This window comes from Lathyrus oleraceus, chromosome 2 (genome assembly GCF_024323335.1).
Source record: "Lathyrus oleraceus cultivar Zhongwan6 chromosome 2, CAAS_Psat_ZW6_1.0, whole genome shotgun sequence".
NCBI lineage: Eukaryota > Viridiplantae > Streptophyta > Magnoliopsida > Fabales > Fabaceae > Lathyrus > Lathyrus oleraceus.
This window is the reverse complement of record NC_066580.1, coordinates 149,792,193-149,819,929: the sequence shown is the minus strand read 5'-3', so window position 1 is coordinate 149,819,929 and position 27,737 is coordinate 149,792,193. Positions and strand designations below refer to the sequence as shown.

The following is a 27,737-nucleotide window of genomic DNA, read 5'->3' as shown; positions in this document are numbered from 1 at the left end:
TGTTCCTGTATAGCCTCTATTGCTGCTCATTTACAAAGTTGATCCTGACTATATAGTGTATGTTATTGCTCATTTACCAAGATGTTGTTGCTGCACAAAATATGATCCAAATGTCTTCAAAATATTCTATTGACACATTTGATATAATTGTATAAGCTACATGAAGAGAATAAGAGAATCAACTACACTTTTTAGCATTGTCTCTATAAAACATGATAAAAACCACACTCAGTATAGACTAGGTGAGAAAAGTGAATGATTTAGTGTCTAATTTAACAAAAAGGTAGAAGAGAATAGGATAGGTTACCTTCATTATCTTCAATCTTTCATTTGTGGCTTTCTCTTTTTCAATAGTGAGACAAAATGATGTCAATTTCAAGCATAGTTAATAAACAAATCTCAACAAATGCAATATTTCAATTTGAAGTACAACAAGTGGAGTATCACTATCAACAAGTATTTCAACAGTCCACTGAAACAACCACAAAACAACTTCAGTAGAGTTGTCATCGACAAGAACAACATCGTTAATCTGCAAGAACATACAACTGTAATTTTATATATTGGACATAATAATTTGATTTAATATGCAAGAATGTAATAAGTTATACTTAACCTATCTTTTTCTGTTAGCAACGACACAATTGAAGCAAAATTCAACGGATTATGTTACGTAGTAGCCTAGTTATTTTCTTTAAAATCCAAGAGACAAAATATAAGTACATATTCTTCATTCGGCCATTGAGTAGTGATGTATATATATATATATATATATATATATATATATATATATATATATATATATATATATATATATATATATATATATATATATATATATATATATATATATATATATATATATATATATAGAGAGAGAGAGAGAGAGAGAGAGAGAGAGAGAGAGAGAGAGAGAGAGAGAGAGAGAGAGAGAGAGAGAGAGAGAGAGAGAGAGAGAGAGAGAGAGCGAGAGAGAGAGAGAGAGAGAGAGAGAGAGAGAGATCATGCATGACTCCAAAAAATCAAAAAACATAGTTGACCTGGAAAATTTGACAACATAAACATTAGTTAACAAAAATAATAATAAAATAATAAGTAAATAATGATATACATACATCCATTTCAAGTACAACCCGAAGGTTATGGCTGAGACTGTGATGATGAGACACCTGATACTCCTTTTACTGCTAAAGATATTTGTTGAAACTCTAAAATAATTAAATAAACAATTTTTAAAAAGGCATAATTATACAACATTACATCATATTTATTAGAAATTCAGTAATAAATTTACATGTTACAATATCTTCTGAAAGCTCAAAATCTTCCATGAGATTCATATCTTTGAAATAGGTAAAAGAAGGCCTTAACCAATTCTAGGTGCAAATTAAAGCCTCGGCCATTTCAGTAGTTAGAGAACTCCTATAGGTTTCTATGACTCTCCATCCTGTGCTAAAAGCACTTTCAGAAGCGACAGTAGACACTGGTGTGGCTAAAATATCTTTAGCCATTGTAGATAAAATAGGATATTCGATTGAATTGCGTTTCCACCACACAAGAATGTTAAAGTTAGGATCCCTTTTGACACACTTACTAGAATTATACACCTCAAGCTCATTTTGTTGATCAATCGAGTCTTGCTCCTCTAAATGTTGCTCAAAAGCATTGACTCTAGCCATAAGTAATGAACGGGTAGCAGATGCATTTGTTTCATCATTGGAGACATTATTTCCACCACTACCAAGAGGCTGTGTGGAATTATGTTCTTGGTCATAAGCTTGCTTATACCAATCATACAAATTTTGTAAATTCTCTTTTATAGATTTTACCAAGTCACTACCAAACTTTGATCCAACTCCATACATGTCCTTAAACGCCCACTCAATGTAACTCAACTTGTATCTTGGATCAAGAATAATAACAAAATATATCATCTTGTTCATCTTATCAACACTTCCCCAATATCTATTATATTTTTCCATCATATCTCCACCCACACTTGCAGAAAAATCATTTAAGTTCAAAGTAGCTTGCTTTAACTCACAATAAATGGTAGACCCTTGATGAAAACAAGTATGCAAACTCACATTTTGAGAGGTGGAAAAAGTCTTAGTTGCTTCATAGAATAACTTTAGGAAAGCGCTAAAAGCCCTAGCAATGTCCCAATCATCATTACTAGGGGGATTACCTTTTCCAAAGAATTCCATATAGCTCGACTCTTCATCCTCAAGCTTTTCAAAAGCGAGTTGAAACTTCTCCACAGCCTCTAGTATTAAATATGTCACATTCCAACGAGTTGAAACATCAAGACATACTAATTTTTTGCAAGTTATTCCAGCAAATTCAATGCATTCTTTAAACTTGGTTGCCCTATGAGGTGAGGACTTAACAAATCTAACAGCATCTCTAACACTGGTTACAGATAAATGTTTATCTTTCAAACCCTCATTTACCACCAAGTTTAAAATGTGAGTTGAACACCTCATATGAAAACACTCTTCATCCCTCATTAACCCATTCATATTTGCTATTTTTCTCTTTAGATATGTCACAACAACATCATTTGAAGTGGCATTATCAACAGTTATGGTTGACACATTCCTAATTCCCCAATCCCTTAACACTTCTTCAGTAGTAAGTGCTACCCTATTGCAGTCAGACTTAAAAAAGGCCTTTAACTTTTGTTTTTCATCCAAGTATAGCTGAAAACAACCCCTAGCTACCGTACTCCTAAATGGGATGGTAAATTGGGGCTGCATTACTTTGGAATAAAATTTAAACCCTTCACCCTCTACTGCACTAAATGGCTGCTCATCTAGAACTATAAAAACTGACAAAGCACTTCTACAAGCTTTCTTGTCAAATCTAGAGCTAACTTGAATCAATTTACCATCTACAGTTGGGTATGTTAGAATAGTTTGTGTGGGGTCAGTTGACACGACAAGGGGCTTCTTAGGACATTTTAAAATACGGTGGTTCAAATTAGTGGTGTCGTGAGTCCTATGGTCACACAAGTATTTTTTATGGCAGTATTTACAGGCTGCAGTGGATGCATCAACTAGGTCATCGGGTAATCTAATAAAGTGTTCCCAGCAAGCAGATGATTGTCTAGAACCACTTGCACTAGATTTCCTCTTCTTTATAGGTTGCATAGCTGAACCTACTTCATTAATTGGTAGATTTTGATTAGACTCACCAGTCACTGAAATAATGAAGGAGCCAATCAAGAACTACCAATCAACAAATAACGGTTCCAATTCATACACCACTAGATTTAAAACTATGATTAACAATAAAAACTTTGTAAAGAGAGTAATAATACTTGATACATAAAAAATAATTGTAAAGAGACAGAACAGAGACAACAATAACCACACCAAAACAAGAACAATACTTAGAACACCACTACATTGATATATAAGAACCAGAAAGACAACAATAACAATATAAATTCTTAGAATAACACTACTGTTACTAAAACTATGATTAAAATGATTAACAACAAAAATAATTCTTAGAATAAATTTAACATCCCAATTAAATAAGTGTCATTCTAAATAGTTATTGGAAAGCTAAAAAAGTATTGGCTAAATAAGTGATATATAGTATTAAAGTATTGGAAAGATATAAAAGTATTGGCTAACCTAGTGATATATATTATTAAAGTTGTAGCTGATGTAGTTTAGAACAGAAATTGGAAAATACAAATTAAATACGAAATCAATTAAATTGACATTGAAAATTAATATCTAAGTTCAACAATTTTGGAATAATGATTTTGTCTTGACCAAGGATTAAATGTTTTAATTCAACACTGAAAAAATTATAAAATAAATAGAAATTAAACAGGTTAAATGAGATAAAAATGGGATTAAGTATACAACATATTCTTGACATAGAAAATGATCATTAGCATGCGCATACTAGTAATAATTTCAATAATTGTATTCAAATCCTACAACTTCATCCAATCTACGGGCTTGTTCATCTAGACTTTGAGAATCAGTTTAAAACAGTCCCAATTCATATGCATACAACACATACAAACAAACCCAATTAACATACATTTCAAACAATCTCATACACTACTAATTGGTTTTAAATCAATTTGAAAATCGGTTAAAAACAGTCCCAATTCAGCCCAAATTCATATGCATACAACACGTACAGTCTCAATTAGCATACATTTCAAAGACACGAAGTCGAATACACTTACAATTGCATTGCTCTTGCTCTAAGACTCTTTTCATGCTACTTTGACATTGATCCATCTGTCCAAATCAAACATCAATAACATCATTAGGTAAAAAATGATACAACATAAGATAAAGAATGATACACCAAAAAAAGTTACTACGATTCTTTAGACTTTAGACTTTTTAATAATAGAAATAAATAGACTAGCTATGACCCAATTGCAACTACCAAAATTTTGCATTACAACCCATCCTTAAAATTGTTGTTAATGGATAGTCAAACAGATAAAAGTTATGTCAAAATCTCTTACTTGCAATTTTTCCAGGTATCAAACGTTCGGATGCTGTGAGAGGAAAGTTGAAGATGAATTAACAAAACTTCGTATGATGGACAAAATACAACTTGGAAATCATGCACAAAACAAAGAACAAAATCATACACATAAAAAGTAAGATAAAAACAACAAATAAAGAATCAAACTTACAAAGAATGAAGAGCGAACTCAAGCTTTCCAAGTATTAACAATGCTAGATCCTTCGAAACTCATTCTAATGGTGGACTAGTGGTGGGTGGTGAGAGCTGAAGATAAGGTTTTATGGTGTGAGAGGTGATTTGAACGAACACTGCAACTTCGTTTGATGGTGGTTAATGATAATGGGTGGTGAGTAATGGTGTATCTATGCTTGGTGGTGAGAGTTGAAGCTAGGGTTGGTGAGTGATGATGGTGTGCGGCTGAGGAGTGAAGGATAGAACAAACAGAATGAGAGAAAATAAGTGGAGTTATGAGATTGAGAGTGGTGGTAAACCCTAGTTCAAAACGACACGGTTTTGCCTAGGTCTCTCAACCGGGCAGGTCAGGGTACCCGCGGTTCACTAAAACCTACCCGGACCCGCCCATTAAAAACCGGTTTAACCCATTAGTTAAACCCGTTTTAAAAAAAATAAAAATTTAAAAAAAAAAAAAAAAAAAGAAAAAAAAAAAAAAAAAATAACAAAAAAAAAATAAAAACAAAAAAAGAACGCTACTACCCATCTAAAAAAAAAACAAAAAGAAAAAAAAAACAAAAACACGAAAAAAAAAAAACAAAAAAAAAAAACCAAAAAAACAAAACTTAAAAACCCAAAACCAATAAAAAATAAAAAACCGCTAACCCATCTTAACCCGTCCAATTCCTTTTTTTTCTACGGTTTGGGCGGGCTTCGGATCCTTGTCAAGTCCTAGCCATGGCTCTCACTTTTTGCTTATGTTTAGTACAAATTACTATTACATCCGAATATTTGCCAATTATTTTTATACTATAGTAATAAAGAAATGTAAAAAAGTCATAAGTTATGTTGTCTTAAATGAAACGTCAATATCAATCAATTCAGTGAGGCGAAATACATATATATTGCAGACTTTTTCTTTAATTTAATATAGAAACATATCAAATCAAATACTATTAAAAGAAATAAGAGGTGTAAAATAAAAAGTTTAGGAGGCGCAAAGTAGTAAGAAACTAGAGTTGTCATGAGCTACCCGATTTTAAACGGATACCGGTGGCTTCGAATGTTTTAGTGTTAAGTCAAAAAAATTATATTGTAATATAAATGTAAAAATTATTGTCTAAATCCGGCTCTAAATGAGATTCGGGCCTCACCCTAAACAGATTTTTTTAAATTAAAAATTAAAATTAAAATTTCATAAGATTTATTATAAATAAAATTAAAATTATATTATTTTAAATATAATATATCTTTAAATATTATATTATCTTTTATAAATACTATAACGTATATTTAAATATAATATATGTTTAAATTTTATAAAATAATCTTCGAATATTTAATATAAGAAAAATTAATAAAATACGAGAAAAAGATATTAATTATATTAATGTATAAAATTAGAAAAAAAGATTAAATAAAATAAAGGTAAAATTTAGTAAGGTGAAAAAAAATTTAAAGATGAAAAAAATATATCAGTGATGTAAGAAAAATCAACGTATTTTTTTATTATTGTTTATAAACAAAAACTTTCAAAGATGAAAAAAAAATTTAAGTGGTAAACTGCTAAACTAAGATATGAACATGAAATTAATGTGCATTATTTGTTAAGAACATTTGAGTCTCGTTTTTATAGTTAATGATTTAGCCAAAACTATCATAAGGATTGTTAAAGAATAAAATCACCCTAACTATCTTAAAACACTTACACCATACTAATTTATATAATTGACTGAAGCTGTAATAGACTTAAGACATAAAAATTAAACTCTAATTATTCACCCGTTAAATTTGAGCTTTATGAGTAATGTTTTTAGCCTTTTAAGATGTTTTAAATCGCTCTTAGAGTTGATACTCTTAGAAGTATCGGTAAAATGAGAGCATATTTAAAAGCGGTAGTATTTGGATTTTTTTATAGCATTTTTATTATAAAAGAAATACTCTTGATTAGCTGAAAAATGATAGCACTTTTGTATAAAATTAATTTTAGATATGACATTCATCACATACCAAAATTAAGGCATAGAAAAAATAATTAATATTTCGTGTTAGAACAAAAGTAGAGGAAGTTATAAGATGATCGGTGTGACTATTTTTTTAAAGAGGATATCTATAAGGTTAGTACTATAACATTTAAGTCAGTGTTTGAATGAGATATAATTATACAAGTGTGTGTGTTAAGAATACCCGCGCGTAACCCTGAGTCATGCTTATATAGATGAAATAATTAAAATTGTCCTTAGTTGATCTGGTGTTGAACGCGAACACTATTGGATGAATATTAACGATTGGGATGAAGAATGAGGTTGTGGTCCTATGTGGTGTTGATGAACAAAGGTCCACATATTTTTCAGATACTGGAACGCCTATCTATAGTGGGCCTATGGATTGGACCCATATCACACTTCCTCCAGCAGTTCCTCCCCACACTACCTTAACAAAAGGGAACTATTTACCTCTCAAGTGATTCGATTCTCGATCCTCAATCTGCAAGGGTGATGCCTCAACAGTCAAGTTCTCCATCACTTGCACATCATCCAATTGAGTCATATGAGACGGATCGGGAATATACTTCGGAAGTTGAGACACATAAAAAACATCATGAATATTCAAAAGATATTGTGGTAAGGTAGCTTTGTAGACCACTTTTCCTACTCTCTGGAAGATCTGATACAAACCAATAAAATGAGGTGTGAGCTTTCGAGACTTTAAGGCCAGACCAACACCTGTCACCAGAGTGACCCTTAAGAATACATTATCTCCCTCTCGGATCTTAAGTGTCTTCATTCATTTATCATGATAGCTCTTATGTCTGCTCTACAACGCCTTCATCTTTTCCTGAATCATCTTAACTTTTTCAATAGTCTGTTGAACGATCTCTGGTCCAAGCATAGCACTTTCACCTAATTTATACCAACACAAATGTGTCATACACCTCATACCATACAAAAGCTCAAAAGGTGTCATTCCAATACTAGAATGGTAGTTGTTGTTATAGGTGAACTTGATCAATGGCAAGTAACTATCCCAATTACCTCTCTCTTGCAAAACACAAGCTCTCAACAAGTCTTCTAAAGATTGGATAATCCTTTCTGTCTGACCGTTCGTCTGCGGATGGTAAGCAGAACTTAACCTCAAATTATTTCCCGAGGCTTCTTGTAAACTCTCTCAGAGCCTTTACGTGAACCTCAGATCTCTAGGTGGAACAATACTCGAAGGAACTCCATGCAACTTCACAATCTTGTTGATGTAGATCTCTGCTAACTTCTACAACGGATAACTGATCTTTATCTAACCAAAATAAGTTGACTTAGTCAGTCTATCCACCCCAATCCAAATCGAATCACTTCCTTTCGCAGTCTTTGGAAAACCCACCACAAAATCCATAAAGATGTTATCCCATTTCCACTCAGGAATACTCAAGGGTTGCATCAATCTGGATGACTTCTGATGTTCAATCTTCGACTTTCGACAAGTCAAACAAGAATACACAAACTCAACAACTTCTTTCTTCATGCCTAGCCACCAAAACATCTTCTTAAGATCTTGATACATCTTAGTAGCTCCGGGATGAATACTTAAACTACTAATGTGACCTTCTTCAAGAATTCTATTCTTAAGCTCTGGAAAATTCGGTACACAAACTCTGTCCCAAAATCTCATAATTCCATTCTTATCTACTATGAAGTCCACCTCTTTAACTTGATTGATTAACACCAATCAATCAATCAATCTCAAGTCCAACTTCTGACCCTCTTTGATCTCTTCCAGCATGCTACTAGTCAACTTCAGTATACCCAACTTCACATTTCTTAGCATTATATCACATATCAAGCTAAGATCTATGAATTGCTCAATCAATTCTAATTCTCCAACCATAAACGCTGACATATGTAAGGACTTTCTACTCAAAGAACCTGCTACCACATTAGCTTTATCGTGATGGTAACTCAACCCAAAATTACAGTCCTTCAAAAACTCTAGCCATCTCATATGTCTCATATTCAGCTTCTTCTGATCAAACAGATACTTCAAACTCTTATGATTGCTGAAAACATCAAACCTCGAACCATATAGACATTGCCTTCAAACTTTAAGCACAAAAATCACTACTGCCAACTCTAAATCATGGATAGGATAATTCCTCTCATGAGTCTTAAGTTGTCTCAAAGCATACGCTACAACCTGGCCATTATGCATAAGCACACCACTTAAGCCTATCTTTGATGCATCATAATACACAACAAAATATTCCTTTGCATCTGGTAAGATCAAAATTGGCGCTAACGTTAACCTCTTCTTTAGCTCTTGGAAACTTTCTTCACATTGAATGTTTCACACATAATCTTTCCCTTTCAGGGTCAACTGAGTCAAAGGTAAAACCCATTTTGAAAAGCCTTTTATAAACCTTCTATAGTAACTAGCCAAACCCAAAAAACTTCTGATTTCAATAACCGCTTAGGAGTCTCCCACTGCAACATTGCGTCTACTTTAGACGGATGAACTGATATACCACCACTGGATATTACATGACCAAGGAAACTCACCCCTCGCAACCAAAACTCACACTTGGAAAAGTTAGCATATAACTTATTCTCTTGCAAGGTTTGCAACACAACTCGTAAACGTCTTGCATGCTCTTCATCTGATTTAGACTACGCTAAAATGTCATTTATGAACACCACAACAAACTTATCCAAGTATGGATGAAAGATTATATTTATGTACTCTATGAATACTCCTGGTGCATTAGATACATTGAACGACATAACAAAATACTCATAATGATTGTGCCGAGTCCTAAAGTTAGTCTTCAATATATCTTTAGACTTTACTCGAATCTTATGATAGCTCGATCTTAAATCAATCTTACTGAATACATAAGCACCAACCAACTGATCCATAAGGTCATAGATCCTAGGAGAAAGATACTTGTTCTTAATAGTAACCTTATTCAGCTATCGATAATCAACACACAACCTCATGCTACCATCTTTCTTCTTATCTAACAACACTAGCACTCCTCACGGCGACACACTAGGTGTGACAAACGTTTTCTCCAATAACTCTTATAATTGTTTCTTCAGCATACCAAACTCTGAGAAAGACATTATATACGGTGCCATCGACATAGGTCTAGTACCAGGTACTAAATCTATGGTGAACTCAACCTCTCGCTCCGACGGTAAGTCACAAATATCCTCAAGAAAAACATCAGGAAATTCACACACCATAAGCATATCACTAGTCACAACATCGATCTCCACTCTCAAGGAAGCAAACATCAAGAGCACTTGATCATCTTCCCTCAAGGACATCTCTACTTGACCAACAAGCATGAATCTCAAATTTGTACTCTCTTCGGATTCAGGAAACAACATAGTTGTCAAAACAATTGATATGAACATGGTTGAACTCCAACCAATTCATTCCCAAAATAACATCGAGTTGACTCATAGGAAAACATGTTAATTCAACTCCAAAGTCTCTACCATAAATGGTTAAAGGAAAATTCAGACACACCAATGTTGTAGTCACCGAACCATTAGATGGGATATCAATGATCATACTACCAATCATAGGACACTTCTAGATCCAACTTGTTAACACAATTAAGACAGGTTAACTAATTGTAAATAGTAAAGCAAACAACAATTAACGAGCTCAAGCATCGACAATGTTCGCAGACATGTCGCACACTAGGGTATAAACTAGTTCACAACCTAGGCCAAATGGACCAACTTGCTCTGATACCAACCATGTAACATCCTAAAAAACCCTAACACTTTACTCATAAAATACACAAAAGTTATAATTAAAATAATACACTCAAAAGGGTGTTACAATTCTCTCCCTAAAACATATTTCCTTAACATTTTAATATAACAGCAAAATTCATTTATAAAAGTTTAACATACTCTAATAATCTTCGAAAATTCATACAATAACTTCAAATAACCATAAGGTTTTCAAATTAAACAATTCTCAAAATAAATAGCAAGGACAATCCATCCTAGTGTTATAGTATTCAAAGTGACACTTGAAAAATATAAATAACACTGATATAAACAATAAAATGTGAAGAAGGTCGCTAACTCCCTCTTCAAAGGAGATAAAACACTAAGGCTTCTCAGTCCCTACCCGAGTATCTGCATCACAAGCGTAAAAACAACACAGGAAAACAAATAGGGGTGAGAATTCATTCACAAAAGTTAATGGTGCATAAAACATTGAGGGTAGTACAATCAACATAAATAATCATTCATAATATCCATCCACAACAATCACCATACACAATAATAATCACTCACAATATTAATCATTCACATATGTAAGAATGAATGCAATATACTCTTCTTCTCTATTTTAATATGCATATGGTACCAATCCACTCACCAATTTTAGACGTCAAAGTTATGGACCGATGTATGCACACCTATTTATGACATACATGATGCATGAAATGCCACAACAACGTAAATTAAATAAATCATCACCAACAGGTCTTCTCCGGACCACATACCTCACCATAATTTAGCATGACATATAATGATAACTCATCATTATATAGAATTATAACACAACATTACTCAATAATACTCACCAATACATAATCATCTCCTTACTCAACAATACTCACCAGCTGATAGGATAGTAATTAATTAGGTAAATACTCACCAATTCTCACTGACTCAATTCTGAGAAAATCAGATCGACACATAACATTACTCATTTGTTCACACAAACCTAACATAACAACTCAATTCACCACACTCATCAACAGTCGGTAAGGTCACAAACCACCTTGCCATCAATCGAATCAAATAACTCACTTTACACATTTATAACGTTTGATTTCCATCCTTATATACACATATAACCTCTAAGTCATTACTATGAGGTAGTACTACGCATCAGCTTCCTAACACTTCGAACCACGCCATAAACGGAGTCACATAACTCAAGTTACACATGAAACAACACTCTTGGCCGTAGCATCTCCCAGAACCCCAAAATTATGTTTGTGATTTTGTGTGATTTCTTTTGTTTTCTAACCCTGCATCAGACCTCAAATCCTAAGTTTTGACTTCTAACAATCCCAAAACATATCATAACTTAAGGTACATGAATCATATAGTAATCAACACTTCACAACATCAAAATCAACATTATGACATTAATTCATCATGCTTTCCATCAATACATAACATCAACATATAAACATCACAATCTCAAATATTCTCATGGCATCCAATCACATAAATTTACATCAAACAACACTTAACATGATTAACACATTTAAAATCAACAATATATCAATCCAATTATGGAGGTTTTTCACAAACCTCACACAATTCACAAACCCTCAACAATGGAGGACAAGGGAGAAAAGGGAGAAGAAAGGGGGTAAGGATCCCCCTCTGCCCTACAAGATTAAGCAACCTTATCATGAACAGTTTCCCCTTACATCGAATTCATTAAAAAGCTCCAAACTTGACAATGGAATCTCTCTCTTCTCACTCTTGCTCTACTAAGGTTTTTTCTTCCTCTCTTCCTCTTTTCTCCAAATTTCACGTACTGTCTTTTTCTATTCCCTTCTTTTCTATTTAAATCATTCTTATTTTATTTTTATTTTCTATAACTCCACTAATTCCCCTAATTTCTTAATAATTAACTCCACCTTCCCAATTTCCATTAATTTCTATTTTTCTTCTTAATAATTAACTTTACATACATATATATATATATATATATATATATGATATATATATATATATATATATATATATATATATATATATATATATATATATATATATATATATATATATATATAATATATATATATATATATATATATATATATATATATATATATATATATATATATATATATATATATATATATATATAGAGAGAGAGAGAGAGAGAGAGAGAGAGAGAGAGAGAGAGAGAGAGAGAGAGAGAGAGAGAGAGAGAGAGAGAGAGAGAGAGAGAGAGAGAGAGAGAGAGAGAGAGAGAGAGAGAGAGAGAGAGAGAGAGAGAGAGTAAGGCTTCATAGATAAAATGGACCATTGATAAGGGAAATTCGAGCATGAGAGAAAGTTTGTTGCTCATCAATCAAATTCGAAAGTTTATCGAAAAGCATAATGAAGTGCATGTGGTTCACTCTTTTAAATAGGCGAATAAATATGCAGATGCTCTAGCTAGTGTCAGTTGTAGCATAGAAATTGATATTATTTATTTAAATTCGGTGCTCGATAAGTTGTTGAGTGTCTTGGATGAGGATTATAGAGGTGTTTCTACCGCTAGGATGGTGTGTGTGTAGGTTGTTGTTTTCTTTGGGCCTTTGACCCTCTTTGTTAGTAAAAAATATAGACAATCTGAAAGTCTTAATGTGAAACATGTTTTTAAATAGGCTTTCAGACCAACCCAAACTTTTAAAAGGTCGAGTCAGACAAAAAAAGAAGCCTATAATAGATATTAGATGACTTGGGTCTTTTAAACTTATCAAAGAACAAACTCCAACTTTCTAATGCCTGGTCTACTCTAATCTATTTCCATCCCCTAAACATAAGAGATGAATGATTTTTATTAAACAATAAAAAAACTTATATTATAAATACATATTGAAATTTTGTTTTTATAATTGTAAGTGATATAATTTAAATTTTCTTAAACAAAAATAGTTGTAAAATGGTTATTAATATTCCTATTATGATTGATAATAATTTTTTTTTACTTTTTTAATTAAATTATAATAATTTTATATCAAAATAAAATTTTAAAAAATAATATATAACTTTGTAAAAAATAATAATATTTAATTTGACGTTATTTTACTTATATATCAATTGAAATTCAATTAATTAAGTTTTACTTAAAATAAAAAGAGATTAATTGAAATACACTGTCAGTGTAAAAGAGTTTTACACCATCACTTAATTATAGACGTTGGAAATTAAAAGAAGTTTGACTTTTATTTTAAAAAGCTATAAAGTAATACAAACAGGTGATGATAATGAACCGACGGTGTAAAACTCTTTACACTGACAGTGTATAGTAATTAATCTCAAATAAAAAACATGTCAATTCATCCGAACAAAAAATTATTTTAATTAAAAAAGACAATAATTATTTAATTAGATATGAGTGGCAATTACATAAAAAGATCCATAACATATCCAAAACTAATTGTACCAACGATGTATTGAAAAAAATACATGTTTGAATGTTAAAAGAAATAATATATATATATATATATATATATATATATATATATATATATATATATATATATATATATATATATATATATATATATATAGATATATATATATATATATATATATATATATATCACATGAGTTGGCTTCTTTTTCTATTGGCAGCTTCTACTATTCAAAATGCTGAAAATTCATTTTGACAACTATGATGTTGTTTTAGAAACTTAATAGACCTATCTTATTTATGGTAAAGGTGTGATAAAGCAACTCGATAAGAACGGATGTCCAATAATTATGGTGAGCATCTTAATCTAATATGTACCGGTACACTACTTTTTAATCAAAACTCAAATACAAACTATATAGAGAAATGCGTGCTATTTTAGCACTAGTACGCATAACTCTATCCAAGGGACACAACTTGTGAAATGTAAATAACTTCCAATATTAAAATGATAAATAATGCAAAGTGGTAAACCGCTAAACGAACATGAAAGGATGTGCAATATTTGTAGAGAGCATTCCTTTGGTAAGCTTTCACGACCTCTTTTGTTATATCTCATGTACTCTAGCCTCTCCTTTTTGGTCACTTCTTCTATTTTATCTTTAGCTAAACGCAATCATTCATGTTATGGCATTTACTCTTATGAAAATGATGGTACTTGAATTTGTTTGTTCGAGAAGATTCTCTGAACGAATACAGATTTCTAATTCCGACTTCATTGAATTTTGTATTTGCATACTAATTTTTCTCTCTCGAGATATTCAAAGGAGTGTAGGTGTCGCATTACGCGAAAAAACCGGCGGGAAACGAAGACAACAAAGCCGCCACCGTGCGTTATTTATCCCAAAAGAGGGAAAGGAAACGCTCGAAGTAAACCTGGAAAAGACATGGTCTCGCGACCAAAGAGAATGGGATCGGGAGTCGGTTATGCGAAGGGAAGGTATTAGCACCCCTACGCATCCGTCGTACTCGACGGGATCCACGCACAAAAGGAAGGAATATGGTTGCTAGAACACTGCTCAAAACATCACACACACTGGCTGAAAGAGACACAAGAAAACAAACGAGACTGACTCGGCAGGATATCGCATCCTGGGCCTACTTAGTCTATCAAGCATAGACATCAGAGTCAAAGTAGTTCGGACTGGGGGAAAACATGCTCGCTAGGATGTCGCATCCTATGTATACGTATCTTCTTGGACTAAGAAGAATCAGAGCATCCGTAGCTCGGCTCACGCACGCCAAACAAAACCACACAAACACGGGCAAACATGGAACCCGAATGCCAATCGCTGGACTTATATCAGCTTCCGAACCAAACACACCCACACTGGAACCCGAATGCCAATCGCTGGACTTATATCAGCTTCCAAGCACACAACAAGAGGACACGGAATGCCAATCGCTGGGCTTACATCCATCTCCTAACACACACAAGGGACAAAAACAAAAAAATCGCCCGGAGAGATCTGCTCATCTCCTGCCTACGTACCTCATCTGGTATGAGGATCAGGGCGACGTAGTTCCCCTACGAAGGGATACAAGACTAGCCTAACTAGATAACAGAGGGATACACAACTAGGGAGACTACGACTCGAGCCTAGCTGTTATCATGCAAAATCATCCCTAAGTCAAGGTTGCTATCTAACTTGCACAGGGAGCAAGCTAAACCTAAGCACAGGCAATAGCAAAGCAAACAATCACAAAGCACACACTATATACACACCAAGTGGGGCTCAAACAAAGGTTAGGCTGCAAGAGCAAGCCAACTGTATCAGGGTGATATTAGCTCTTAACCCTAACATTGAGAGTTAGGGTGAAGCTGGGGAAAGGTGAGTGAAGATGAGACTTCACAGCTCTTATCCCTGGCCTGGGAGAGCTTCAGACAATGAAGTGTGGGTTCAGAAAGTGGGAACCCTTCTACACTTATGACACTGACTCAACTGTACAACTGTACAAGGATCTTGGGTTAATGTCCACAATGCATCAACACTAGTTGTGTGAGCAAAGGGACGACTCAACAGAAGAGCAGAAGATGGATTGCACATCTCTTTTGTCTGCCAATTGCCTTATCAAAGGTCTTTTCCTGCTCGGGGACAAAAATAAACAAGCACAAGCATTGCCTCTTAAGGAGGACTTCAGACAGGTGCCTGGCCAAGTAACAGACCAGGTCTTCAAGACTACATGGAGAAGAGATCATTATACCTCAGTGCTCGAGCTAGCAAGCAAAGCAAACACAAGTTCACAAGGGAACTATAGCCACTAAGGTACCTGAAATCAATCCAACATAATCAGTATACCAGACAAACACAAGTCAAACAGACAATTACAAGTCCACAGCACAAACAGATAACAAGTATCAATGCACAAAGGTGCAAGCCACAAGGCCTAAGCATAAGTCTCAAAGCCTACAAAACAAACTCAAGTTAGTCATAAACAAGCAATAAACCAACTCCAATTGAGTGCACCTCATCAAGTATAAGCAATTGTGCTCTTAACCTGAAACAAAGCTCAAATGTGAGAGCACAAACCACTAGTACAAGACTAGGGTCAAAATGAGAGCAAAAAGTCAAAACAGAACATGAAACTTATCAAAAATCAAGATCAATCAAATAAGAAACAAATCCAAGTGGTTTCACATTCATATCATCAACCATTATCATTTCATGACGCAAAGAGTACAAAACATGCAATTTGAAGCTCATAGAACCAAACAGAAAGATTCAACTCAAATCAACTCACAAACATTTCAATAATTCCCCAAAAAATTCATGGTCAAACAGAATTCATAACATGACAATCATACCAAATTTCAAGTCATTTGAACCAAGGGAAGCAAGTCATTTAAATTCAACAAGTCAACACAAGTTCAAACAAGCTCATACAAGGCATCAAAACATGCATCAACTTCAAGCAAGCATAAAACAGAAACCAAACATGATAAATGAATGAGACCAAATCCATGGCAAACTTCAAGATGTCTATAATACACATGCCAAATTTCAAGTCCATCCAATAAACAACAAGAATTTCACAAATCATATAAAATCATGTCTCACAAGAAGTCAACAATTGGTCAAACAGGGGAGAAAATCTCAATCAAATTGGAAATGCACTCAAAAGATCCACAAAACTTCACATTCAAACTTAACATCCAGAAGATTCAACATGCCAAAATTCAGGTCATTTAGAGTTCATATGGCATGGTAACAAAAATCATGAAGTCAAGCAAGAAATGGTGTGACACAAATTATCACACCTCTAATGATCAGGTCATATCTCACAAACCAGGAATGCAAAAATCACAAATCATATGCCAAAATGACCAGGAATGAGTCTGGAACACACATGTAAAATTTCAAGAATTTCCAATTAAGCATCATCATTTCATGATCAAAATAGTAAGCATGGTGCAATGAATGACATGTGAAAACAAACCCTAGGCAAATATTTAATCCAACCGTGCACAAATCTTGAAAAAATGTCCATAAAATGTAGACAAGATGATGAACAATTCAAAAAAAGAATCATGCAATTTGGATTTGTATTTCATGAGTTATGATTTTTTGATTGTGAAAGGAAAATAAAAAAAACATGGAAGGGAGCATGTAACATGGAAGATGAAATGAAGAAAATGCTAAAGCCTAAGATGAGAAAAGCCAGAGCGGAGGATCGAACCTCGCTCATATTCAACATGGGGCGCCACTTATTGAAACGCCGCGTTTCACTAAGTGAGGTGTCACCACGTGACTGGCTTCATGTGGAACAAACAGAAAAATCATGCAAAAGCCACGGGAAACAGATCTACCACGAGTCTGGGAACGAAATGCAAGCATTCATCACACATTCTTCATGTTCATCATCAACATGAACTTTTCATCACAGAAATTTGCAAACCATATATGGATCGACTCAGCATTCAACACACATCACTAATCTAATCATGATTTCATCCAATTCTAACTACATGAAGAGAATCGAATCAAATAAGTTTTGCAATCAAAAATTCAAATCAAGGTATCTTGCTCAAATCTTAATGGAATTGCACGATTCAAGCTGCAGCATGCTCTATGTACTAAGATCTATCAAAGCCATATGAAGATTTCAAGAATTAACATGATCGAATTCTCACCTTATGAAGATGCAGATGTTGAATTCGAGCTCCTCAAGGCTTGGATGATGAAAACAGATGCGCAATGATGTTGAGGAAGGTGAATGAAGTCAAATCTTTAGCTCAACAATGCTCAGATTCGAGGGAATTTGCAACTGCCATGTGAATCTTCACTCTTCAACAGTTCCGATTCAGCATAAATTCTCCAATGTTTTGCTTCAATTCAATTCCACAATGCCTGCAGATGAAGGTTAGAGCAAGAAACAAACAAAGAAATGAAGAAAAATCAATGGAAAGAGTTGAAATTTTTTGAGAGGATTTGAGAGAATTTTGAGAATTTTTTGTTTTGGATCTGAGATTGTGAATGTTAATCTGATTTTCTGTTATGATTAAGAATATATATGAGCTGTTTAATCACTTCCTTAATCAAGCTTAGCCAAAATCAAAAGGATTAGTGAAAATGCATTTTCATGTTAAATGGCCAAAGTAACCTTCATGTTCATGTATGATTGCTACAGTGCACGAAATTCAGCTCAAGCATATCCCAAATGTTGATTTAAGACCAAATGTGAAGCTTAAAAGTGTGGCAAATGCATATTTTGAAAGTCACTTTTTTAACTCTCCCTTTTTAAATTCAAGTCACTTAAAAAATGCCATTTTGATGTGATGACTTTTGATGAAATGTGATGAAGGATTTGGATAGAACATGTCAAATGTGACTTGTAGCAAAAAACCTCACTCAATTTGGCCAAATGGTTCAAGAGTTATGCCTCCTTGAAGTTCAACTTTCCTTGAAAATGATTTGATCATAACTTGCCAACCACAAATGAGAAATTGATGTTCTTGGACTTTTTGGAAAGGTGAGAACAAGATATTCAACTTTCATGTTGGACAAAATTCCATTTGAAGCTTGTATGATGATGTAAATTTGAGGATAAGACCTTTCCATTTTTGGCAGTTTGAAATTACAGGTCACTTACTATTTTTGGAAACTTTTCATCTAACCTCAAATTCTTCAATCTTGATCTTTGAAATGTCAAATGAGACTTGTATGGACATGAATGAAGCCTTTCAAACCATCTCCCACCTTCAAATCCATGAATTCAGGCACAGTTGACCATAGTTGACTTTCTAGGGTTTCAGATGAAATTCAGCTTGACTGATGACTTCTGAACATCCAACCTTTGGCCAAACCACTTCAAAATGATCCTTGAATCATGTGAACTTGATGAACCAACCATAGGGCTTTGTTTCCTTGGAAAATGCACTTGCTTGCTTGCTTGACTGATTCTCCTGACCAGTTGACCTAATCTTGTCTGATGGCTTGCACTTGGGCAAAGGACAATGCAATGTTATGCAGTGGACTATGTTATGTTAATGACCTAATATGAAATGAATGTACAAAATGGGAGGTGCAAATTTGAGGTGCTACAGTAGGCATCAAATTTTGTATGGGGCTTGCATTCCCCTTCATTTTTATGTCGGCTAGTGTATCTCTTTGATTTTAAGTTGGATATGGTGTTTTTTGCTTCTCAGTTAACTCTCATGGCCAAGAGTTTTTATTTGTAATTGATGTAAGCTTGCGTCCAACTCAATAAATATTTTAGGCTATGAGCCTCCTTAAGCCCTAACTTTGCTCGAAACATGGAGCCCCTTCCCCAACCCCTTTTCAAATATTCAGCACTTTAATTCGTCATATGTTCCCACCATGACCAATGTCACTTTGGTAAAGCAGTCAATGTATCCACGTAAGGTTTCCTTTTTCCCTTGAGCTATACCACGGAGTATGACCATTGGTTTGGGTTGCCTTCTGAGCGGTGAAAGTTTCATATATATCCTTCCAAGAGTTTATGCTCCCATCAGGGAGGGCTTTAAACCAATCCATTGCATAATATCAGGTAACATGTCTCAACATCCTGTCAAACATGTTTACCAGAAAGCATATTGCATAATATTGGGTAACATGTCTCAGCATCCTGTCACACATAATTACCGGTGCAATAATTTGTCTATGTTAGACAATAATACCGATCTAGAAGGGGGGTTGAATAGATCAGTTTTAAAATTTAACGCTTTTTAAAATTGTTTTCAACGGTTGCGGAAGCACCCTAGATTATAATCGTCTAAACGATCCGTTAAGGGAAAGATCAGATATGCGTGAAACCGAATGGAATTACTAAGATATAGATTATCAATCACCATCTAACTCAATCTATTAACCACTATAATCCTTGATATCGTTACCTCTAATAATGCTTAAATGCAATAAGAGATTAAGTAAAATATTACTAAATTTGTGTGGGATTAATTTTATCGAACACTTGGTGTGCACTCCACACCAAGTTTCAATTTCACTCAAATTGAATGTGCAGAATTTTACTCAGCTGCAATCAAAGTGATTGCACCAATTTATCGAACAGTTGTTATGCACAACAATCAAGCGATATTGATTTTACTATTAATTTCACACAAACCGTAATTAATGCAAAATTTAAAGAGTTAAGAGATAGAGAGAACAAGATCAGATTTGTTGAGGCAGTTCCCCTATCGTCCTCGCTTAGGGTACGTCTGCCCTCAATTCTAAATCTAGAACTTAGATCTTTTTATTAACACATTGCAAAGTCAATACAAGAAAACAAATTATCACCACCAATCAACCCTTAGAGTTGTTGCAGATCCTATTCTATTATCTCCCCTTGATTCGAGTTGAACCAAGTCCTTCAAGCACTTCGAACAAACCTCTGGTTACTGCTACCTTATTGCAAGAACGTCATGTTTTCCAAAACTTCAACTCGACTGATTTTGAACGCAAGTTGCTTGAACCTTAAGATTTCTTCACAATCCTCCAGTTACCGTTACTTGTTTGACCGAACCTTCCGTTCTTCAAACTTTTCACTCGGCTGAATCTGCGAAGCTAAGGTTAGTGCAAAAAACCCCAATTCTTGGAGGACAAAACCCTAATGGCCTTATTCAAGAAAAACCCACACAAAGCCTCAACCCAAACTAAGATAATCCAATCTTATTTGGACGTTATCACAACAGCAATGCATAATGCTCAACAAAGATTATTATGTGTGATTATTGAGAAATGCAATGAAGAATGAAGATGATGAGCACTTTGGTGTATATCTTTCACTTTTCTTGTTCAAATGTTGAAGAAGAGACTCTATAATATTTATATGATGCATGAACCAACTAACAAACATAACAAAATTATTTTGCAAAATTACACAGCAGAAAATTAAGTCTAAGCAGCGACCACTCAACCTGTTCATACATGTCACTCAACTTGTATGGACCTGAGGCAAAATTATTCAAGTAAAACAGGCGATGAGTCGACTCAAACAGGGGATGAGTCGACTCAAATAGAGTTTTTGCAAGATTGAGTTGACCTATGACTCGACCTGTTCAGACCCGTGACTACATGGTTCAAATGAAAATAGGCATTGAGTCAACGCAACATGTGGATGAGTCGACTCATTCAGTTTTCCCAGGATTTAGTCGACCTGTGGCTCGATCTGTTCAGACCCAAGAGTTACGCTCTGAGTCATTGAGTCGACCTGTGACTCGACCTGTTCAGACCCGAGAGTTACACTCTGAGTCATGAGTCGACTCATAGGTCTTAAACTCCCAAAAATGAGTTTTTAGATGTATTTTGACCAATTTAACCGATCTCTTATGAACCTAGGATATTTACTATGATAAAGTGCATGATTCACATCTATGATATGCTCCTATATGCCTGGACACGTTGAACCTATATTTTGAACATGTTAAAGGATGAATGCATTCTATGATATGATGATGCTGACCAAAGTACACGTTATGGGCGATTAGAAAGGTTTGACATCATTAAAATAAGGACTAGGCATATTTTCCCTCACAGTCTATTCCATTCCCTTGTACTATTGTAAGTTATATGGTAGACAACTAATCCAGCAACATATGTATCCTCAGTGGAATGAGAAGTCTCAAAGGTATCATCAACATGTTTGACATGGTAAATCTAATATTCTTGTTCATATTGCTTGTTCCTCCCACAAGGTTTTCTCTTATGAAGATTGTCATCTTGAAAGTAGCTGCAATAGACAGTTGATAGAAGAAAGAAACTATGTGATCGCGACTTAGTAAGTCTATCGGATTCGTGACTGCAAGTGCACAATCTTATCGCGTAGTTTTAAAGATTATCGAACCCAAAGGACTAATAATCGAACGTACCGTTATCTAATGTTACTATGTAAATCTAAGGCTGGGGATCTTTCTAAGAGTGGAGGGACGAAGAGAAATAACTATAACTAAAACAGAATATTAATAAAGATTTTTAATAACGGGATATCGATATGTAACACATCAAACTTCGGGGATTCGATAGATAATTAGTGTAATCTTAAGGATCAAAATATTCTTCAGTAGAAATTATTTATTTAGAGGACTTTGTCTCACACTCTCGTTTTTATTGACTTTGGTCATACTCTTAAACCAGAATGCTTGCCTCTCGCGGTCTCATTTGAATTTAAAAGTAATTTTTGAATTTAATAAAGTCTAATTAATCCTAAAGCGCTCTCGCTGTGTTTAGGATTAATGCCTAGTTTCAACTATCCGGTTAAAATCTCAAACTCTCGTTCTTATTTACCGTAACCTTTGTTTGCTTTGTACTCTCGTACGAAAAACAGTTTCGAATTTAAAATATGAAACTAAAACCGGAAAATAATATTTTATAAAAGCCAACACCAATTATTTACGAATCCCGTCGTTTCGACGGTCTTTACATACCGATACCTATTGGTTTAACCGGACATGGATCCGGGAGCAGACATGATATTCAGATAATTAAGCATACAGTAAGGCATAAGTAATTAAAATGGCAATTAAAATAAAACCTGGAATATAAATCGAGAACTTGGAATGAATACTGATTCTTCAAATTAAACAATTCTGACACGCTTTGGCAATCGAGTACACCGTTACAATCAAATTCAGTTGCTTAAACAATAATTGCAATAGTCCCTGATTTGGAGAATCTATTGTTTTTACAAGGTAGGAAACTGCCTAAGAAAATCTAACAACAAAATGCACCCCTTGGCCTTGAAGACCAAGTATATATATATATATATATATATATATATATATATATATATATATATATATATATATATATATATATATATATATATTATATATATATATATATATATATATTATATATATATATATATATATATATATATATATATATATATATATATATATATATATATATATATATAGATATATATATATATATATTATATATATATATATATATATATATATATATATATATATATATATATATATATATATATATATATATATATATATATATATATATATATATATATATATATATATATATATATATATCTATATATCTATATATATATATCTATATATCTATATATATATATATATATATATATATATATATATATATATATATATATATATATATATATATATATAATATATATATATATGACGGGCGCCACTTTCATGTGTGGTGGGCGCCACATTCTCATAATGTGATGGGCACCACCCTTCTTAATTCCTTGTGGCTGACACCACTCTTCCATGTGGTGGGCGCCATCTTCTTCAAATGTGGTGGGCGCCACACATTTCTTCATTTTTGCTCCATTTTCTTCCCTTTTTCTTTCCTTTTTGCTATTTTCCCCTTTACTTGCCTAAACATAACTTATTCGATAAATACCTGAAATAAACATAAAATACGGCGTAATACTATGGAAAATCAAGTAAAAAGCAATGCATGTTAAGTCAAATATACGATACATTTTCGCGTTATCAAACTCCTCTATACTTAAACCTTTGCTTGTCCTCAAGCAAATGTTGCGTACATGAATAAAAGAGTTATGTAAAATCTTTGCAGCATACAGTATCAAGACTCGTGAAAGACACAGTTGCATTCGGATACTCATTCTAGCCTATAAACTCTACTTTGGTCAAAAATTGTATCAACAGGTACTAACTTCCACACTAAGGGTATCCTTGGAACACATAGTCGCAGTCGTGCAACCGTAAGTCTCCCTCCTAAACAAACCAATCTGAATCATGTCATCATGCCTAAGCCTACCTTACTAATCATTCTTTTTATCCTTTTTCATTCTAGCGCTATCACATTAAGCCCGTTATCATTTCAGATTCATAGCAAGATAATCTGTTAGTGACTATGATCTCATCATTATTTATTTATTTCTTTTCTCGCACTTTGGCTCAAATACAACTAAATATGGTAAATCGTTGGGTTAAATGACCGGGTAAGAGTCACCTAACTTAGAAGGAATAACGTTTTTCATAAATTTTGTCAATCTTTTTCTCTTTTAAGGCTACAACATGATAAGTACTCAAATCGATCTTATACGTGGGAGATTTAAGGTGTTAAAACGATACCGATCTTGTAAAGTTTTTTCAAATTTCTACAATTCAACCTAAGTTTTATTTATAGTTTAGAATTTTCAAAAGATGTATTGTGTTTCTAAGTCAAGATTTTTGCAAAAATTTGGTATGGCTTAAGCAAATGGGAGAATCAGTAAATAACGGAAACCACACATAAAGACTCGACAGTGCAATGATATTTGACTCAACTAACACTTAACAATTTAACAAATAACAAAAGGAAATAACAATAATTTAAATCTACCTAGAAAGCAATAAATAAAAGCGGTAAAGCTTCCTTCCCCATACTTAAATCGAGCATTATCCCCAATGCAACGACATAAGATAGGAAAGAAAGGTAGAACCTGGGTAGCCTGCAGGTGCCATATTTCCTCTTCTGGGTCTTTGGTTGGATGATGTACCTGCAACATTTTCAGAAGACATGTGTGTGGTGTATGGGTGTGTGTCAGTAGCGGAAGCAGCTTGCTCTTGAATATAATCCTCATCGATGTCCCCGCCAACAACTACATTCTCATGAATGTGTGTGGGGACTTGGTTAGGCACCAGATCATGAATATAACAATAATTTTCCGGGTTGCGCGCATCTGTGCAAATTGGGTTTTGGGAGGATGAAATCTTGAAAAACATTATTTGCAACCATTAGGTGAAACTTTCCATCTCGCCTTCGTTTTACCAATTTCATGCTCCTCATCATGTCAATGTCAATGTCACGAGGCGGGAGCGGAGTTAGCCGGGAGAATTTTGATGGCGACTTAGTAAGTCTATGGGAATCGTGATTGCAAGTGCACAGTCCTATCGCGTAGTTTTAAAGATTATAGAACCCACAAGGACTAATAATCGAACGTATCGTTATCTAATGTTACTATGTAAATCTAAGATTGATGATCGTTCTAAGATTGGAGGGATGAAGAGAAATAACTATAACGTAAACAGAATATTAATAAAGATATTTGATAAAGGGATATTGGTATGTAACGCATCAAACTTCGGGGATTCGATAGATATTTGGTGTAATCTTATTGCTCAAAATATTCTTCAGTAGAAATTATTTATAGAAAGGACTTAGTCTCACACTCTCGTTTTATTGACTCTGACCATACTCCTAAACCAGAATGCTTGGCTCTCGCGGTCTCATTTTGAATTTAAAAGTAATTTTTGAATATGAATAAAGTCTAATTAATCCTAAAGCTCTCTCGCTGTGTTTATGATTAATGCCTAGTTTAAGCTATCTGGTTAAAATCTCAAACTCTTGTTCTTGTTGACCGTAACCTTTGTTTGTTTTGTACTCTCGTACGAAAAAAAGTTTGAATAAAATAAGAAACTATAACCGGAAAAATAAGTTTTATAAAAAACCAACACCAATTATTTACGAATCCCGTCGTTTCGACGGTCTTTACATACCGATACCTAGGGGTTTAGTCGGACATGGATCCGGTAACAGACATGGTATTCGTAAAATGAAACATACAATAAGGCATAAATAAATAAAATAACAATCAAAATAAAAACTGGATTACGAATTGAGAACTGGAACTGAATCTTGATTCTTCAATTAAAATAATGTCGGTAGACTTTGACAATGAGTAACCATTATAATTGAAATCAAATGCGTAAATGATAAGTGAAAATAGTCCTCGATGTGGAGAACTATTACTTTTACAAAGTAAGAAAATTTCCTAGAAAACTAACCAAAAAGAATCTAACTAAAAATAATCGTAAGTATCTCCCCTGTTAGTAAAAACTAACTTTACCATATATACTCCCAACTCTCCTTAAAAGTAGCATTCGATTTCTCCTAGTGGGGAGTAGTTGGTTGAAAAAGTAAGAATCAAACGTGGAGAGGATTGTGGAGAAAATTGTGGAGAGAAACAAGGAAGGAAGACTGGGTTGGTGGCGGCTGCCACAACCCTAGTGTGGTCTTCGTGACGGGAGCCACCTTTTGTGGAATGGGCACCACACACGTCCAAGCTTTGTGGCGAGTGCCACATTGTGTGTGGTGGGTGCCACCACTTCCTAAGGCCATGTGGCAGGCGTCACCTTCTTCAAATGTGGTGGGCGCCACACATTTCTTCATTTTTGTTCCATTTTCTTCCCTTTTTTCTTTCCTTTTTGCTATTTTCCCCTTTTCTTGCCTAAACATCTCTTATTCGATAAATACCTGAAATATTCATAAAATACGGCATAATACTATGGAAAATCAAGTAAAAAATAATGCATATTAAGTCAAATATACGATACGTTTTCACGTTATCAAACTCCCACATACTTAAACCTTTGCTTGTCCTCAAGCAAATGTCGCGTACATGAATAAAACGTTTTGTAAACTCTTTGCAGCATAAAGTATCAAGGCTCGTAAAAGACACAGTTGCATTCAGATACTCATTCTAGTCTATAAACTTTATTTGGTTAAAAATTGCATTAATAGGTACTCACTTCCACACTAAGGGTATCGTTGGAACACATAGTCGCAATATTGCAACCATAAGTCTCCCTCCTATACAAACCAATTCGAATCATGTCGTCATGCCTAAGCCTACCTTACTAAACCTTCTTTTTATCCTTTTTCATTCTGGCGCAATCAAATTAAGCCCGTTATCCTTTCACATTCATAGTAAGATAATCTGTTAGTGACTATGATCTCATCATTATTTCTTTCTTTCTTTTTCGCACTTTGGCTCAAATAACAGTTAAAGATGGTTATACCGTTGGGCTAAATGACCGGGGGAGGATCACCTAACTTAAAGGGAACAAAATTTTTCATACATTTCGTCAATCTTTTTCTCTTTTAGGCCTGAGATCATACACTTATTTGCATCGACTTCTCGCGTAGTGTGTGCTTAGGATGGTACTGACGGCTAGATAAACTACTTAAGGAATATTAAAGGATGGAATTTAAGGCTATGGCATGACAAGTACTCACATCGATCTTATACTTGGGAGATTTAAGGTGTTAAAACGATACCGATCTTGTAAAGTTTTTCCAAATTTCTACAATTCAACCTCAGTTTTATTTATAGGTTAGAATTTTCAAAAGATATACTGTATCTCAAAGTCTAGATTTTTTTACAAAAAATTTGTATGGCTTAAGCAAATGGGTGAATTAGTAAATAACGGAAACCACGCATAAAGACTCGACAACATATTGATACTTTTTTCGACTGACACTTAACAGAAATAAAATAACAAAAGGAAATAACAATAATTTAAATCTACCTAGAAAGCGATAAATAAAAGCGGTAAAGCTTCCTCCCCCATACTTAAA

At 33.9% G+C, this 27,737-nt stretch overlaps 1 protein-coding gene across 1 annotated transcript; it reads right to left on the bottom strand.

The window, feature by feature from the left end:
- Positions 1 to 1,376: 1,376 nt before the first annotated feature.
- LOC127122351 (zinc finger BED domain-containing protein RICESLEEPER 1-like) lies at positions 1,377 to 7,470 on the bottom strand. The gene is made up of 2 exons (XM_051052699.1): positions 7,140 to 7,470; positions 1,377 to 3,202 (listed from the first exon to the last, which is right to left on the bottom strand). The coding sequence occupies exons 1-2, from the start codon at positions 7,468 to 7,470 to the stop codon at positions 1,377 to 1,379; spliced, it is 2,157 nt and encodes a 718-aa protein (XP_050908656.1).
- Between the last annotated feature and the right edge of the window lie 20,267 nt (positions 7,471 to 27,737).

Coding starts and splice junctions, on each gene's coding strand:
- LOC127122351 (XM_051052699.1), bottom strand. CDS start 7,470: ATGAAGACACTTAAGATCCGAGAGGGAGATAATGTATTCTTAAGGGTC. Junction 3,203..7,139: donor AGAATCGAATCACTTGAGAG/GTAAATAGTTCC, acceptor TCATTATTTCAG/TGACTGGTGAGTCTAATCAA.